This window comes from Mandrillus leucophaeus, unplaced genomic scaffold (assembly GCF_000951045.1).
Source record: "Mandrillus leucophaeus isolate KB7577 unplaced genomic scaffold, Mleu.le_1.0 Scaffold462, whole genome shotgun sequence".
Taxonomy (NCBI): domain Eukaryota; kingdom Metazoa; phylum Chordata; class Mammalia; order Primates; family Cercopithecidae; genus Mandrillus; species Mandrillus leucophaeus.
The window spans coordinates 1,150,228-1,162,956 of NW_012104943.1; the positions used below are offsets into that span (position 1 = coordinate 1,150,228).

General features: G+C 40.7%; 1 protein-coding gene across 3 annotated transcripts in view; it reads right to left on the reverse strand.

Moving 5' to 3' along the window:
• Positions 1-12,729, reverse strand: part of EGFL6 (EGF-like-domain, multiple 6) — a 71,721-nt gene that overhangs the window by 21,171 nt on the left and 37,821 nt on the right. For 2 of the 3 annotated variants that reach the window (XM_011994845.1, XM_011994844.1), the window contains exons 5-7: positions 9,122-9,241; positions 6,088-6,222; positions 4,154-4,276 (exon numbers count right to left, since the gene is read on the reverse strand). In XM_011994845.1, the coding sequence (XP_011850235.1) occupies positions 4,154-4,276; positions 6,088-6,222; positions 9,122-9,241 (378 nt within the window). The remainder of the gene's footprint in view (positions 1-4,153; positions 4,277-6,087; positions 6,223-9,121; positions 9,242-12,729) is intronic. The other variant, XM_011994846.1, reaches the window with a different exon arrangement.

Below are 12,729 nucleotides of genomic sequence, written 5' to 3' on the forward strand. Positions count from 1 at the left end.
GGGGGTTAGGATAATCTAACTCTTTTTCCATATTGCAATGTAGAGTCTGAACTTTTCAAAACAATGAACTTAATAAAAGTTGCTACATCAATGCCATACACACACACACACACACACACACACACACACACACACACATATATATTTATGGAGATAGAGTCTCACTCTGTTGCCCAGGCTGGAGTGCAGTGGTGCAATCTCAGCTTACTGCCATCTCTGCTTCCTGGCTTCAAGCAATTCTCCTACCTCAACCTCCCGAGTAGCTGGGACTACAGGCGCACACCACCATGCCTGGCTAATTTTTTGTATTTTAGTACAGATGGGGTTTTACCGTGTCGCCCAGGCTGGTCTCGAACCCCTGAGCTCAGGCAATCCACCTGCCTTGGCCTCCCAAAGTGCTAGGACTACAGGCATGAGCCACAGTGCCCGGCCTATGCCCTATATTATATAACAGCAATTTGTGTGCATACAAAATAATATAACATTTTATAATGTTTTATAATGCTGAATGCTAACTAGATGTAATTTTCTCATTTTTGTTTTTATGACTCTTATATGTACATAAGAGTGGATTTTGGGGCATCCTTCTTTAAGCAATGAGTGTTAAGACCTTGTTAAGATGAATTTTCAATAGTAGCATGGCGGTTTATTTTATGGAGAATTAAAGCAAAATGAAAAGGGTTGGACAAGTAATATGGTGAATGACCCAAAGATAGTTTTCTCCTTTAAATAAACATTCCAGTGAAAGACTAAAGAAATAATTTAGCTACAGAATGGACAACAAAATGCATAATTTTCAGATATTGAATAGAACAGTGTGATAAATTTGAGGTTTCAAAGAATAAAGACAAATTTCTTTTACCCCAAAATAAATTTGGATGGTCCAAGAAAAACAGACATTTTCTTGACACAAGAAATGTTTGTGTTGATGTGGGATTTACAATTTCAAAGCACTGAGTTACAATATAGAAAACACAGGCTGCAAACAACTACCTAATTGCATGCCTAAAGATGTTGCCTTCATTTTAACATTAATAATACATTGCAGTTTCAAGGGGATCAAATGACAAGGAAGAAAGATGGCTCCAGGTTTACTCTGGGCCTTCGATTTTTACACCTAGGGGTAGTAGAGTGGGTATGTGGGGGTGAGTTGCCCACTTACTGAAACAGATGCTTTCCTGAGGTGTCTTTCTTTGTATGCACAGCATTTTCACATTTACCTTTGTGAAATTTCAGAGTGGGTGGCCCTTAACAAACAGCTGATTGAAATGATATTAATAACAATAACAATCATAGCTAACTTTAATGAGCATCTACTATGTGGTCCTGCTAAACTAAACTCTCTATATCACCTCATTTAAACCTCACAATGAACCTCTGCGAGACACATTTGTGTTAGTGTGGGTTCCCCCAAGCAGAGCCTGAGACAAGGATTTGGGTGCAGATGACTTATTTGGAAGGTGATTCCAGGAGGCAGAAACTGGGGAGAGGAGACAGTGAGACAGGAAGAGAGAAAAGCCAAAAGATGGTGCTTAGATGGACAGGTAATCGCTGTGGGTAAGTGGGGCTCAGTCCTGCTGGGGACATCTGGGAGCCAATGTAGAACACACCTCAGAACTGTTCCACCCCGTGAAGTGGAAGCTGGAGTATTTATCCAGAGACTCCTGTCAGAGAGAGAGCACTGCTAGAGATACACATGCAACTGTCTACCCTGCCTCACTAGGATTAGGGAGCTCCAAGGGACTGTGGACTAGCCCATTACAAGAACCCACCACAGTACTACCATAAACCCCATTTTGAATAGGAGGAAACTGAGCTTAGAGAGATTAAGAAATTTGCTAAAGGTCACAGCCAGCATGGGGCAGAGCTAAGATTTAAATTCAGGCCTTCCCAACCTGGAATGTACATGTTCAAATTTGGCGGCATAAAGGAGCTTTGAGCACAGGTCCCTTGGGCACTCATCCAATATGGAAAGCTGATTTATTCAGTCTCCTCTCTGGGGGCCTCCCAAGGTTATGGTGTCCTTCACCCCAACCTACCTATGCACAGCGCTGCCTGGGCAGCCAATTTCTCTCTCTCTGAATCAAGTTTCAGAAGGACATCATTGGATACTTCCATCTAGAGGGAGAGAAGCCATGGCATCCAGTTGCTGGACACTAAGTGGTCATTTATTACCATCTCCAGCCCAATGCAGGAATCCGTCTCAGAGCCCCCAGACTGCAAGCCAGGGGCAGTGGAATGTCCCTACTCCATGGGGTTCCCTGCTCCACTCTTAAATAGCTAGCAGCCATTTTTAAGAGAGAATGTAACCTCCATCCACTGGACTTAGTTTGCTTGGGAAAGCCACTTTTATTTCATATTTCTTAAAATATTTACAGGCACAATTTATTCTTTTCCATACTATATTTCCCAGACTAAATGCTGCCCTGTTCTTTTGGCAGTCCTTCACAGAATTTGATTTCCAGACTCATTTTCTTTGGTTATATTCTTTTATACATACTCTTGTCCAGTGGTGCTCAACACTAGCCCACTGGGGTACTATGAACCTTTTATGGGTGTGGCGCTAAATGTCTAGCATGGTACATACAGTTTATTTTTGTATGACTGAGTGGACACTGTTACAGTCATTTGCATCATTGGGAGCATTGGTCAGATGGGGGTATGGAATGTGATGTAAGTCAGGGTATACCTTGCAGCCATATTTATTGAACATGCAGGAACTCTGCTAAGGGGTATATAACAGAGTTGAATCAGGGCAGTCAACAAGTCTAGTCACACTATAAGCCAGTGCTAAAAGGGTCATGACCAGAGGGATAAACCTGGATGACTTTATTTATTTATTTATTTATTTTAATTTTTTGAGACAGAGTCTTACTCTGTTGCCCAGGCTGGAGTGCAGTGGTGCGATCTCGGCTCACTACAAACTCTGCCTCCCAAGTTCAAGCAATTCTTGTGCCTCAGCCTCCCGAGTAGTTGAGATTAAAGATGTGCACCACCATGCCTGGCTATTTTTTTTTTGTATTTTTAGTAGGGACAGGGTTTCACAATGTTGGCCAGGCTGGTCTTGAACTCCTGACCTTAGGTGATCTGCCCCCCTGGGCCTCCCAAAGTGCTAGGATTACAAGTGTGAGCCACCACACCCAGCCGAACCTGGATGATTGTTTACTAGGGAAGTGACTGTGCTGTAATCATAGCTGCCTTGCCTTGGAAGACATTCCTGGTATTCACCAAGATTTCTAGTTTTCTTCTCTTTTGGGCACACAGCAAGTTTATTATTATTTTTGTCCCTTGACGTTAGATACTTCCAAGTTGAATAAACTAACAGCTGGTGCATGATTGCCCATGCTTCTTTCTCTGCTGTGATAAACCCTAAGGCCTTGAATTGAGACCATGGTACCATAAAATGATGGGGCCTCTATCAGTCTGTGTCCTTAAGTGACTGTATTGAGAAGAAACCCCCGAAAAATTCTCTTTGGACATATTACTTGAGTGAGAAATAAACCTTTATTGTTGTTGTAGTTATTAATAGCAGTGACATTTTATTGTTAGATGTCTGGTTTATAAATTTAAAGTTTTAACAAAAAGTATTAAATAATTCATCAGCAAGAACAATGGAACTCTCTGCTATATACATTAAAACAAGTGGATCCAGCCTTGAGGATGACAGATAAAATGATCATACTTTAATGAAGATCAGCTTCATCATACTTTGTTTTGGCTGTGCATTCTGGAAAATGTCCAGATTCACTTGGTTAAAAAACCTTTGTGGTTTTAAGCCACTGTTATTTTAGGTTTGCTTGCTACTGCACCATAACTCAGTCTATCCTGATAGATACATTTGCTCAGTGTCTTTTGTCTTTAAATCTTTTGTTCAGTATTTGAAGTATGTCATGGCCAGAAAGATATTCAGTACCCTTGCTGTTCTTTAAGTTTAGTGCCTACAACTTCAGTGAGTATTGGAGATGTGGTCCAATTAGCAAAGAAGAAAAGGCTGAGGCAGAGAGTTAAACACTGCACACATACACAGAGTGAGGATAAGGGAGAGGGAGAGGGAGAGAAAGACAAAGAAAGGAGAGAAATAGAGGGAGGAAGGAGATATGAGGAGAACGCTTCATTGGGAATAGCTAAGACACCATGACCAAATGCTACTTACCAGAACACCGAAGTCCATTGCCTTTATATCCCTGCTTGCATTTACACTTGAAGGACCCTTGGGTATTGAAGCAATTGGCATGGTGGCTGCACGTATGGCTATCCATTGTACATTCGTTTATATCTAAAAAAGAACATTCCAGTGAACAACTCTGTGGTACAGGGCTTGCTGAAAAGACTCTCCCCTTACACTTGAACAACTGTAGGGTCAAGCACTAAATGCCCCTGACAAACCAAGCGTTGCCTGAGAACTGAGAGGTGTTCAGAACTGCAGGCTCATTGGCCAGCAGCCCTGGCTTTGTTCGCTGCCTGGTATGTAGGGAGTGTTTGCTGCTTCCCTCCCCTAAAGCAATTTCATCTCCTGCTTATCAATGCTATTGAAATGTGTAAGATGTTTAGGTTTTTCTCTTAACTTTTTCATCTAACTTAGAACTAAATAACAATATCAGAAAATCAATTCTATATTCAGAAGGTCTTGAAACTCCTAACAAACAAAGGCAAGATCAACTAGGAACCACTGACATCATCTAACTTATAGGCACAGGCATTTTGTTCTAAGACTGCCAGGAAAAAGGGTCAGGCTGGTCTGAGCTTGTCTGCTGGGTTTAGAGGAGGAAAATTTGCCAAATTCCACCCAAGTGAGAGGTTCATTTGCCGTGTTCTCCACCCCATTTTCTATCTATGTATTTGTAGACATATGTGTACAAAATAACCTGTTGGTTTTAATTTAGCCACAAAGCTAAGCTCAGACGCCAATCTTAATCACCTTTAAAGTCTCAAAGATTTGTTTCCTTTTGAAGCTTTCCATGTGAATTCCACTCTGTTCTGTGGAACCTCCCCTTAGGTATCAGGAAACAGGATTAAACTCTGTAACACAGCATCATAGGATTACAGGGCTGGTTTGGTCTACAGGAGGGCATGGGGTCCAAGTCCATGAGAAATATGGATTTTATGATCCTCTCTAGGATGGACTTTGTGTCTGAAATTTGAGGGAAGAGCTGTGGAGGCTTCACAAGATGGTTCGAAGAAACCCAGCAATTGAGTGTTGCCCCAATATGATTACACAATATGTGTCCTGGGAAGCCCTGTGTATAGGGTTGAAAGAAATTCTGTTTTTTCTCAACTATTAGCCTTCCATGTCATGCATATACCTTTGTTACACGTGTTATGGGTAGAGAAATCCACAGGGAGCCCGAATTTCCCTTCACTATAGGGCAGGCCCCATCCTACATTATATAAAGGGCAATGGGAATGCATCTAAGGACTCCCCAAATACCCCACCTCACTTGTTCACGGAGGCTTGAAATCCATTCACTAAGGAATAAAATATTTCATATAGATTAGGGCAATAGCTAACTGGTACCAGAATCTTATCAGAGAGTGATTTTGGTAACTGTGGTAAAGGAACATTATATTTGAAGCTTGAACTATGAAAGGGCTGAAAGAGGGGAAAGGAAAAAGCATAGGCCTTCATGTCTCTCATACACTTCTCTAAAGCCACCCCTGATGGAGACTGTTATAAACAGATCACTGAGATCAAGATTAGATAGACTTTGTTATTCTTCCTTTTATCAAATATAAATACTGCTTTATTGTTCCCATTTTTAGATGTGTAACTGGAGATAGAACAAAAAATATAAACAAAACAAAAAGCCAAATTAAAAAGAGTCCCACCAGAATCATCTCAAGATAATCATTTCCACAAGAGAGCTGTATTCCTTACTTTAAATCTTTATTGATCTAGCTTTATAATTGATGTCATTGGAATTCCCTAAATGTCAGACACCTAAAAAAATAGCCTTTCCTTATTGTTAAGCTGGTCAGCACTGTAGATTGTTCAACTAATAGATTGAATTGACATCAAAATATCTGCAGAGAAGGCTCAAAGGTTTGGTGGGGACAGGAAAAAGAGGAAAAGGTGCCATCGAATCTTACCCATACATTCATATTGGCCACTGATATATTGCAGTTCAAAACCAATGTGACATTTGCAGTAGTAGCTTCCAAATGTGTTCACACATCTTCGATTGTAGGGACAGATGGCTTTACCAGAGGCACATTCATCAATATCTAGGGTGTAAAACCAGAAGATGTCAGTGATAGCAAGAAAAGTAGCTGCATGCATGCATGCACGCACACACACACACACACACACACACACACAGCATGTACCATGCATGCACATGCACAGTTTCTTTACCTGGGAAACTGATTATAGTATACTGGTGCCAACATCATATCCTCTGGCAAGTGTTCTAGATCCCCCAGGCACACACACAGCTCTTCACTTTATGTATTTATATTACTTTATACCTTTTTAAGAGGCATTATCTTTCCATAATGTCATTACTTACATTCACATCTTCTGTTAGGCCCTGACTATTCTCAGGCAGGGAGCATGTGTCTGGCACTTGGTACCTATACATTACATGTGTGCTGAGTGAATATTTTCCCCAACTGAGTGAATATTGTATATTGTATAACATATACAATTTTTGAAACTAGAGTCAGATAGCTACACTTTCAGTAAACCAAACACACAGACTTTCATAATTTGCATTTTACAAAATAACTATTTCATGAGTAAGACTGTCCAAGGCCCCTGCAATATTGACTCACAGAAATGTGGCAGTGAAGGCATGCACTTATGTGTAAATTGTGGGTCAGGTGTAATTATGTAATGATGTAATTTTAGCCAACAATAGGTGTGTTGTTCCTTTTCTACCATTGAGAGTCAGATTACAGAGGGCTGACAGCTATGCTGACCAATCCACTAAGACTCAGGCTTGGTTTAACTTTCAGATGTCAAATCAAATAGATGTTAGGTTGTTCTTCTGAACCTGGCTTAAACAGGCAAGTTGGTGTTATCTTACTATTTCCCTTGCAGTCTTTTTTTTTTTTTTTTTTTTTTTGAGACAAGGCCTGGTCTGTCACCCATGCTGGAGTGTAGTGGAACAATCATGGCTCACTACAGCTTCAAACTCCCCAGGCTCAAGTGATCCTCCCACCTTAGCCTCCTGAGTAGCTGGGACTACAAAGCATATGCCACCATGCCTGGCTATTTTTTATTTATTTTTTGTAGAAACGGGATCTGCCTATGTTGCTCAGGCTGGTCTCAAACTCCTGAGTTCAAGCGATCCTCCCACCTCAGCCTCTGGCATAGCTGGGACTACAAGTGCACATCACCATGCTCAGCTATTTTTAACAAACATTTTTTTTAATAGAGATGGGGTCTTGCTATATTGCCCAGGCTGGCCTCTTGCATTTTCCAAATAATAAATAAGTGTTGGGTTGAACAAAATTATTTCTGGCGATCATTTTCATGCACATCGTCTTTCCCTTCCAATAAAAATGGCACCCAACAACTCAAAGAGATGGGTGGAAATTTGGATTCAGTTTGGTCAAGAATTAGCCTTGTCATATAAATCTTATTATACTAAAACGTAGTAAATCCTGTGAACCTAATTAAATCTTTGATTATTCTCAAAGAATAGAGAGAAAATTTTAATTTATATGTATATTTTTAAAAAGCGTTTAACTAATTTAGGATCCATTTGGCTAAGCTTTCTAAATGCAATTTTTTTTACATTATGTATAGTTAGGATAAATAAACATCTAGCACCTTGACTAAAAAGTATTTCTATTGCAGTAAAGAAGATTATGAAATCATACTGATATGTGCTTCTTTAAATCACAGAAGATTAAGAATTCTTTCAACATTCTGATTTGGTTTGATATCCCTCGTTAATGCTAAGTGCTCACTTACTCTAAATATTATGTATATTAGGTGCAATGTAATTAAGTATTATGAGTATATACAATTTGATGGCAATTTTATGGTTGAACATAATTCAAATCCACAAAGGAACCAAAGCACAAAGTGAAAAAAGTGTTGCTTCAGTTACTGAGGGTGCCCTGTGGGTGCTCCATCCACAGCTCCTCAGCATTCAAGTTTCCATACCTGCCAAAGGCTGTTTGCTGCACCTACGACATTGTGCTTTGCTCCCAACCCAGGCCAGGCTGGGAGTGCTGGGGGGTCATGTCCCAGAGCAGCCTCCCATCAGTGAAGGGCAGAAGTTGGTGGATGAATATCCAGCACCCCTGCCCCAGAGGGAAAATTCAGGGGCAGCTTCCCTCTGCCTCCCAGAGGTGCCCCCAGCTAATTTAACCTGCTCATCGGATTCACCCAGCATTGGTACTTTCCTTTCCCTGGGTTACTTCCCTACTCCTCAACCAGTGTTTCCTGGGATCACCTCCCAGATCAACTAGTTGCTCAGGGTCAGCTTCTGTGGAACCCAAAACTAAGACACAAAATAGGACAAAGGAGAGCAAGAGAGGAAAGTTCTAAGCCAATGGATTTGACTAAATTCAAAGTTATAAACAAATAATTTTTATGTTCCCTTAATTAATATTATGGACTTAATCTGCTCATTTTCTCCAGTTAAATTAATTATACTTAGTTCATATAACTCAGAGCAAGTTTTAAAGACAACATGAAATTGATTACATGTTAATGTAAATGATATAGAAGGTATATACTATTTTCAATAATGTTGTACCTAAAAAATAAGTAAATGTAGTTTTTCCAGAAAATATTAGCTAGAACCCAGAATACAGCTCAATGGTCCTTAGGATCTTACTCATTAAATGACAATATATAAGTAGTGGAATTTATATTGGATGGTAATTTAAATAAAATGTACATAGTAAATATACTAAAATTATCTTTATCCCTTTTCTACTATGGCATTAAGGCAATACAAAATAATAGAAAAATGGGTTTTTAGCATCCCAAAGTATTGTCTAGAGCATATGTGGCTAAAAGTATCTCAGAAACGGATATAAGTCTGTACTTTTAGAAGTTTGCAATGTCTAGTCAACAAGCTGATTGTGATGAATTAAAAAAGATTCAGTAAAGGGGCAGTCAAGGGAGGAGAAGGAGGAGTAGAGGTGATTCCTGCTGTTGTACCTAGACAGACTCTTCCATTTGGGGCCAGGAGGAGTCCTGAGGACGGACACAGGCACTGTGGCCCTTCTTCTGTGTCTTCACAGCCGTACTGACAGTTTGTCATGGCACATGTCCTAGAGTCTGAAAAAGTAGACAAGGATTAGCCTTTCTCTCTTGAGATGATAAAAAGAGCTTACTAAGAAACTATCACCAAATTCTGGGCCATTGAATGGAACATGTTGCATGGCATTATAGGACAAGTTTCATTGTCTGAGTCCCAAATGGAGAGCCAAAAGGAATCAGTAGGGGTGGCATCTTGGTGACCCCGGGGCTGAATCCTACTCATGGTCTGCTTTCTTGGCCACTTCACTGAATTTGACTGTCTTTAGGCAAGGCATGCACCCCTCAGACTGTATCACTTTCTCCACTTGTGTGTGCTCTAGCTACTCTTTTATGTCACCTGGCTGGCCTCAATAGGTTGAAATGCAACTGCTGATGGAGATTATCAACCTGAGTAATCAGGGTAAAAGAATCTACTCTGGAGATCTCTCTATTGGGGGAACCAGCCCCCAATATTTTAACATAGGTTTTTTCTGTTTTCCCTAAGTGTTGGTCAGTCTGAGAAATAAAGAGAAAGAGTACAAAGAGAGGAATTTTACATCTGGGCCTCTGGGGGTAACATTACATATCAGTAGGTCTGTGATGTTCCCTGAGCTGCAAAACCAGCAAGTTTTTATTAGAGATTTTAAAAGGGGAGGAGGTGTATGAACAGGGAGTAGGTCACAAAGATCACATGCTTCAAAGAGCAATAAAGGTCACAAGGCAAAGGCAAAATTAGAATTACTGATGAGGGTCTATGTCCTGCGGTGCTGATGAGGGTCTATGTCCCCTGTGCACATATTGTCTTGATAAACATCTTAACAGGAAACAGGGTTCAAGAGCAGAGAACTGGTCTGACCAAAATTTACCAGGCTGGAATTTCTCAATCCTGCTAAGCCTGAGGGTACTGCAGGAGACCAGGGCGTATTTCAGTCCTTATCTCAACAGCATAAGACAGATACTCCCAGAGTAGCCATTTATAGACCTCCCCCTAGGAATGCATTCCTTCCCCAGGGTATTCCTTGCTGGGAAAAGAGTTCAGCAATATCTCTCCTACTCACATGTCCATTTATGGGCTCCCTGCAAGAGGAAAAATATGGCTCTATTCTGCCCATCCCTGCAGGCAGTCAGACCTTATGGTTATCTTCCCTTGTTCCCAGAAAATCGTTGTTATTCTGTTCTTTTTTTAAGGTGCACTGATTTCATATTGTTCAAACACACGTTTTACAATCAATTTGTACAATAGTGATCCTGAGGTGATGTACATTTTCAGTTTATGAAGATAACGGAATTAAAAGATTAAAGTAAAGACAGGTATAAGAAATTAAAAAAGCATTAATTTTGGCAACTGATAAATGTCCATGAAATCTTCACAATTCATGTTCCTCTGCCATGGCTCCAGCTGGTCCCTCTGTTTGGGGTCCCTGATTTCCCATAACATCTTTCCATACATATCTAGCCTCAGTGAGAGTCACTTAAGTCACAAGACTTTGTCTTTTAGGTGAACTAAAAGACTGAACTAAAACGTGTGGCAGATATAACTGATCAGTTATCTGAAGACCATTCTGGACTCTTTTCTCTTGCCATTCCCAGCACTGAGGCTTTTCCCAGCTTTCCTTCGGCAAGGAGTGGCCATATGATGCAGTGTGGTCAAAGAGATATAAAAATAAGTCCACTGGAGGAAGTGAGGCTTCTGGAAAAGACATTATGCATGATAAAAAGAGACAGGCATAAAAGAGGCATTGGTTCATTGGCATCACCCGTACCCACTTAGTTTTGTCTACTTGCCATGTGTGTGTGATGTCCAGAGCTAGGGCGCCATATTGTAACTATGAGGCCACAAGCATGAGAGTAAAATCAATACTCTGAGGATGACAGAGACTGACTCCTTCTTGAACTGCTCTGGAACTGCTTTCCTTCAGCTTTTCAAGTAAATGAGACAATTTACTTGGCTTTTTTGTCACTTGTTGCTAAATATAACTTATCTCACACAAATGCATTTCCATAGCAGCCGCCCAGTATATGTGGATTAGAAATGCAGGGGGGCTAAGAAACTCATATGGTTTCAGCCCAATGTCCACAACAGAGGGGCATGGTGAATGTACTCCCTCCCTCCATTCCCCTCCAGAACATGCCAATCACCCAGCTGGACAAAAAAGACCCAAGGGGTCAGGTGGAATCCAATCAGCATCCAGGAGAGAGGTCTAGGGCTATCTGGACACTTTGACCTATAAACAGGGAGGCACAGATAACCCCTAGATATACAGAAAGAGACCCAATGTATTGTAACAAACATCTACCTATGATTATATTACTCCTTTATTCTTTCATCTTCTCTCTTTAGTTGTCTTCTTTTAAAATTAATCTTCAAAATTAACCTAATTCTGTCTTTCCTTTTGAGGAAAGATACCTTTTTTGGCACTGACTGGGTTTTCATGGAATGTTTCAGAAACATCCATTAGCATACATCGTTTTTGAAATTTTAAGTGATTACTATAAAAGCCTGGATAGTGGTTCCCTTTAGGGAGGGGTGGGAGGAGGAGGTTCTGGTAGAGTTCTGCTTGGTGGTGGTTACAAGTGTGCTTGACTTATAAGAATTCATTAAACTATGCATTTGTTTCCTGTGAATTTCTGTTTAATTTATAATAATAAGGATTTTTTAAAAAGACCCTTCCAATGCCCACTTTCAAATGCTTGCTTGCTAGCAGAAGATCTAAGTGACTGGTGGTGTTGGGACACTTTGCCAAGGAGGAGCCCATGCACTAGGCAAGATATTATAATCTTGGGAAAACCCAGGATGGGCTGGGGAGTCCGCGCAACTCCGCAACCACAGGAAGCTGGCTCTGGGTTTGTTGGGGACTGCAAGGCAGAGGAAAGAAAGATGGAGAGAGAAAAGGGGAGAAGGGAAGGCAGACAGGGAGGGTGGGTTTCCCTTTCAGCTGGAACATAAAACCTGAAGAGCCTTCCCTCTCAATAAACGAATGGGTATAGACTCTTACTCTCCCACAGGACATGGGTTTTTCTTTATCACGGAAGGGCTTTTCTTTTCAGGAATGTGAGTAAGTCGGAATGTATTTCCAACAAGTGTCACTAATCTTTGGGAGTGGGGCAAGGGGCGTGAGAAAGTTAACTGGTGGGAAGAATTGATGTTCCGAGAAGGAATTTAAATGTATCACCTCCCTAAAACAATCTGCTTATTTTGTTCAACGTGTTTATTTTCATGAGGAAACTCAACAGGGCTCTGCATATATATAGATGCAGATATAGATATATAATTTATTTTCCCCCTAGTTTGCCTTTTTATTTATAAAGTAAGCGTCCAGAATAGGCAAATCCCTAGAGAAGGAAGGCAGATTCGTAGTTGCCAGGGACTGGAGGAGGGGCAGTGGGGAGTGACTGGGTCTGGTTTCCTTTTGGAGTGATGAAGATCTTCTGGAACTCGATAGGGGTGATGGTTATACAACATTGTGAATGTACTAAAAGCCACTGAATTGTTCACTTGAAATTTAAAATAATGTGAATTTCATGTT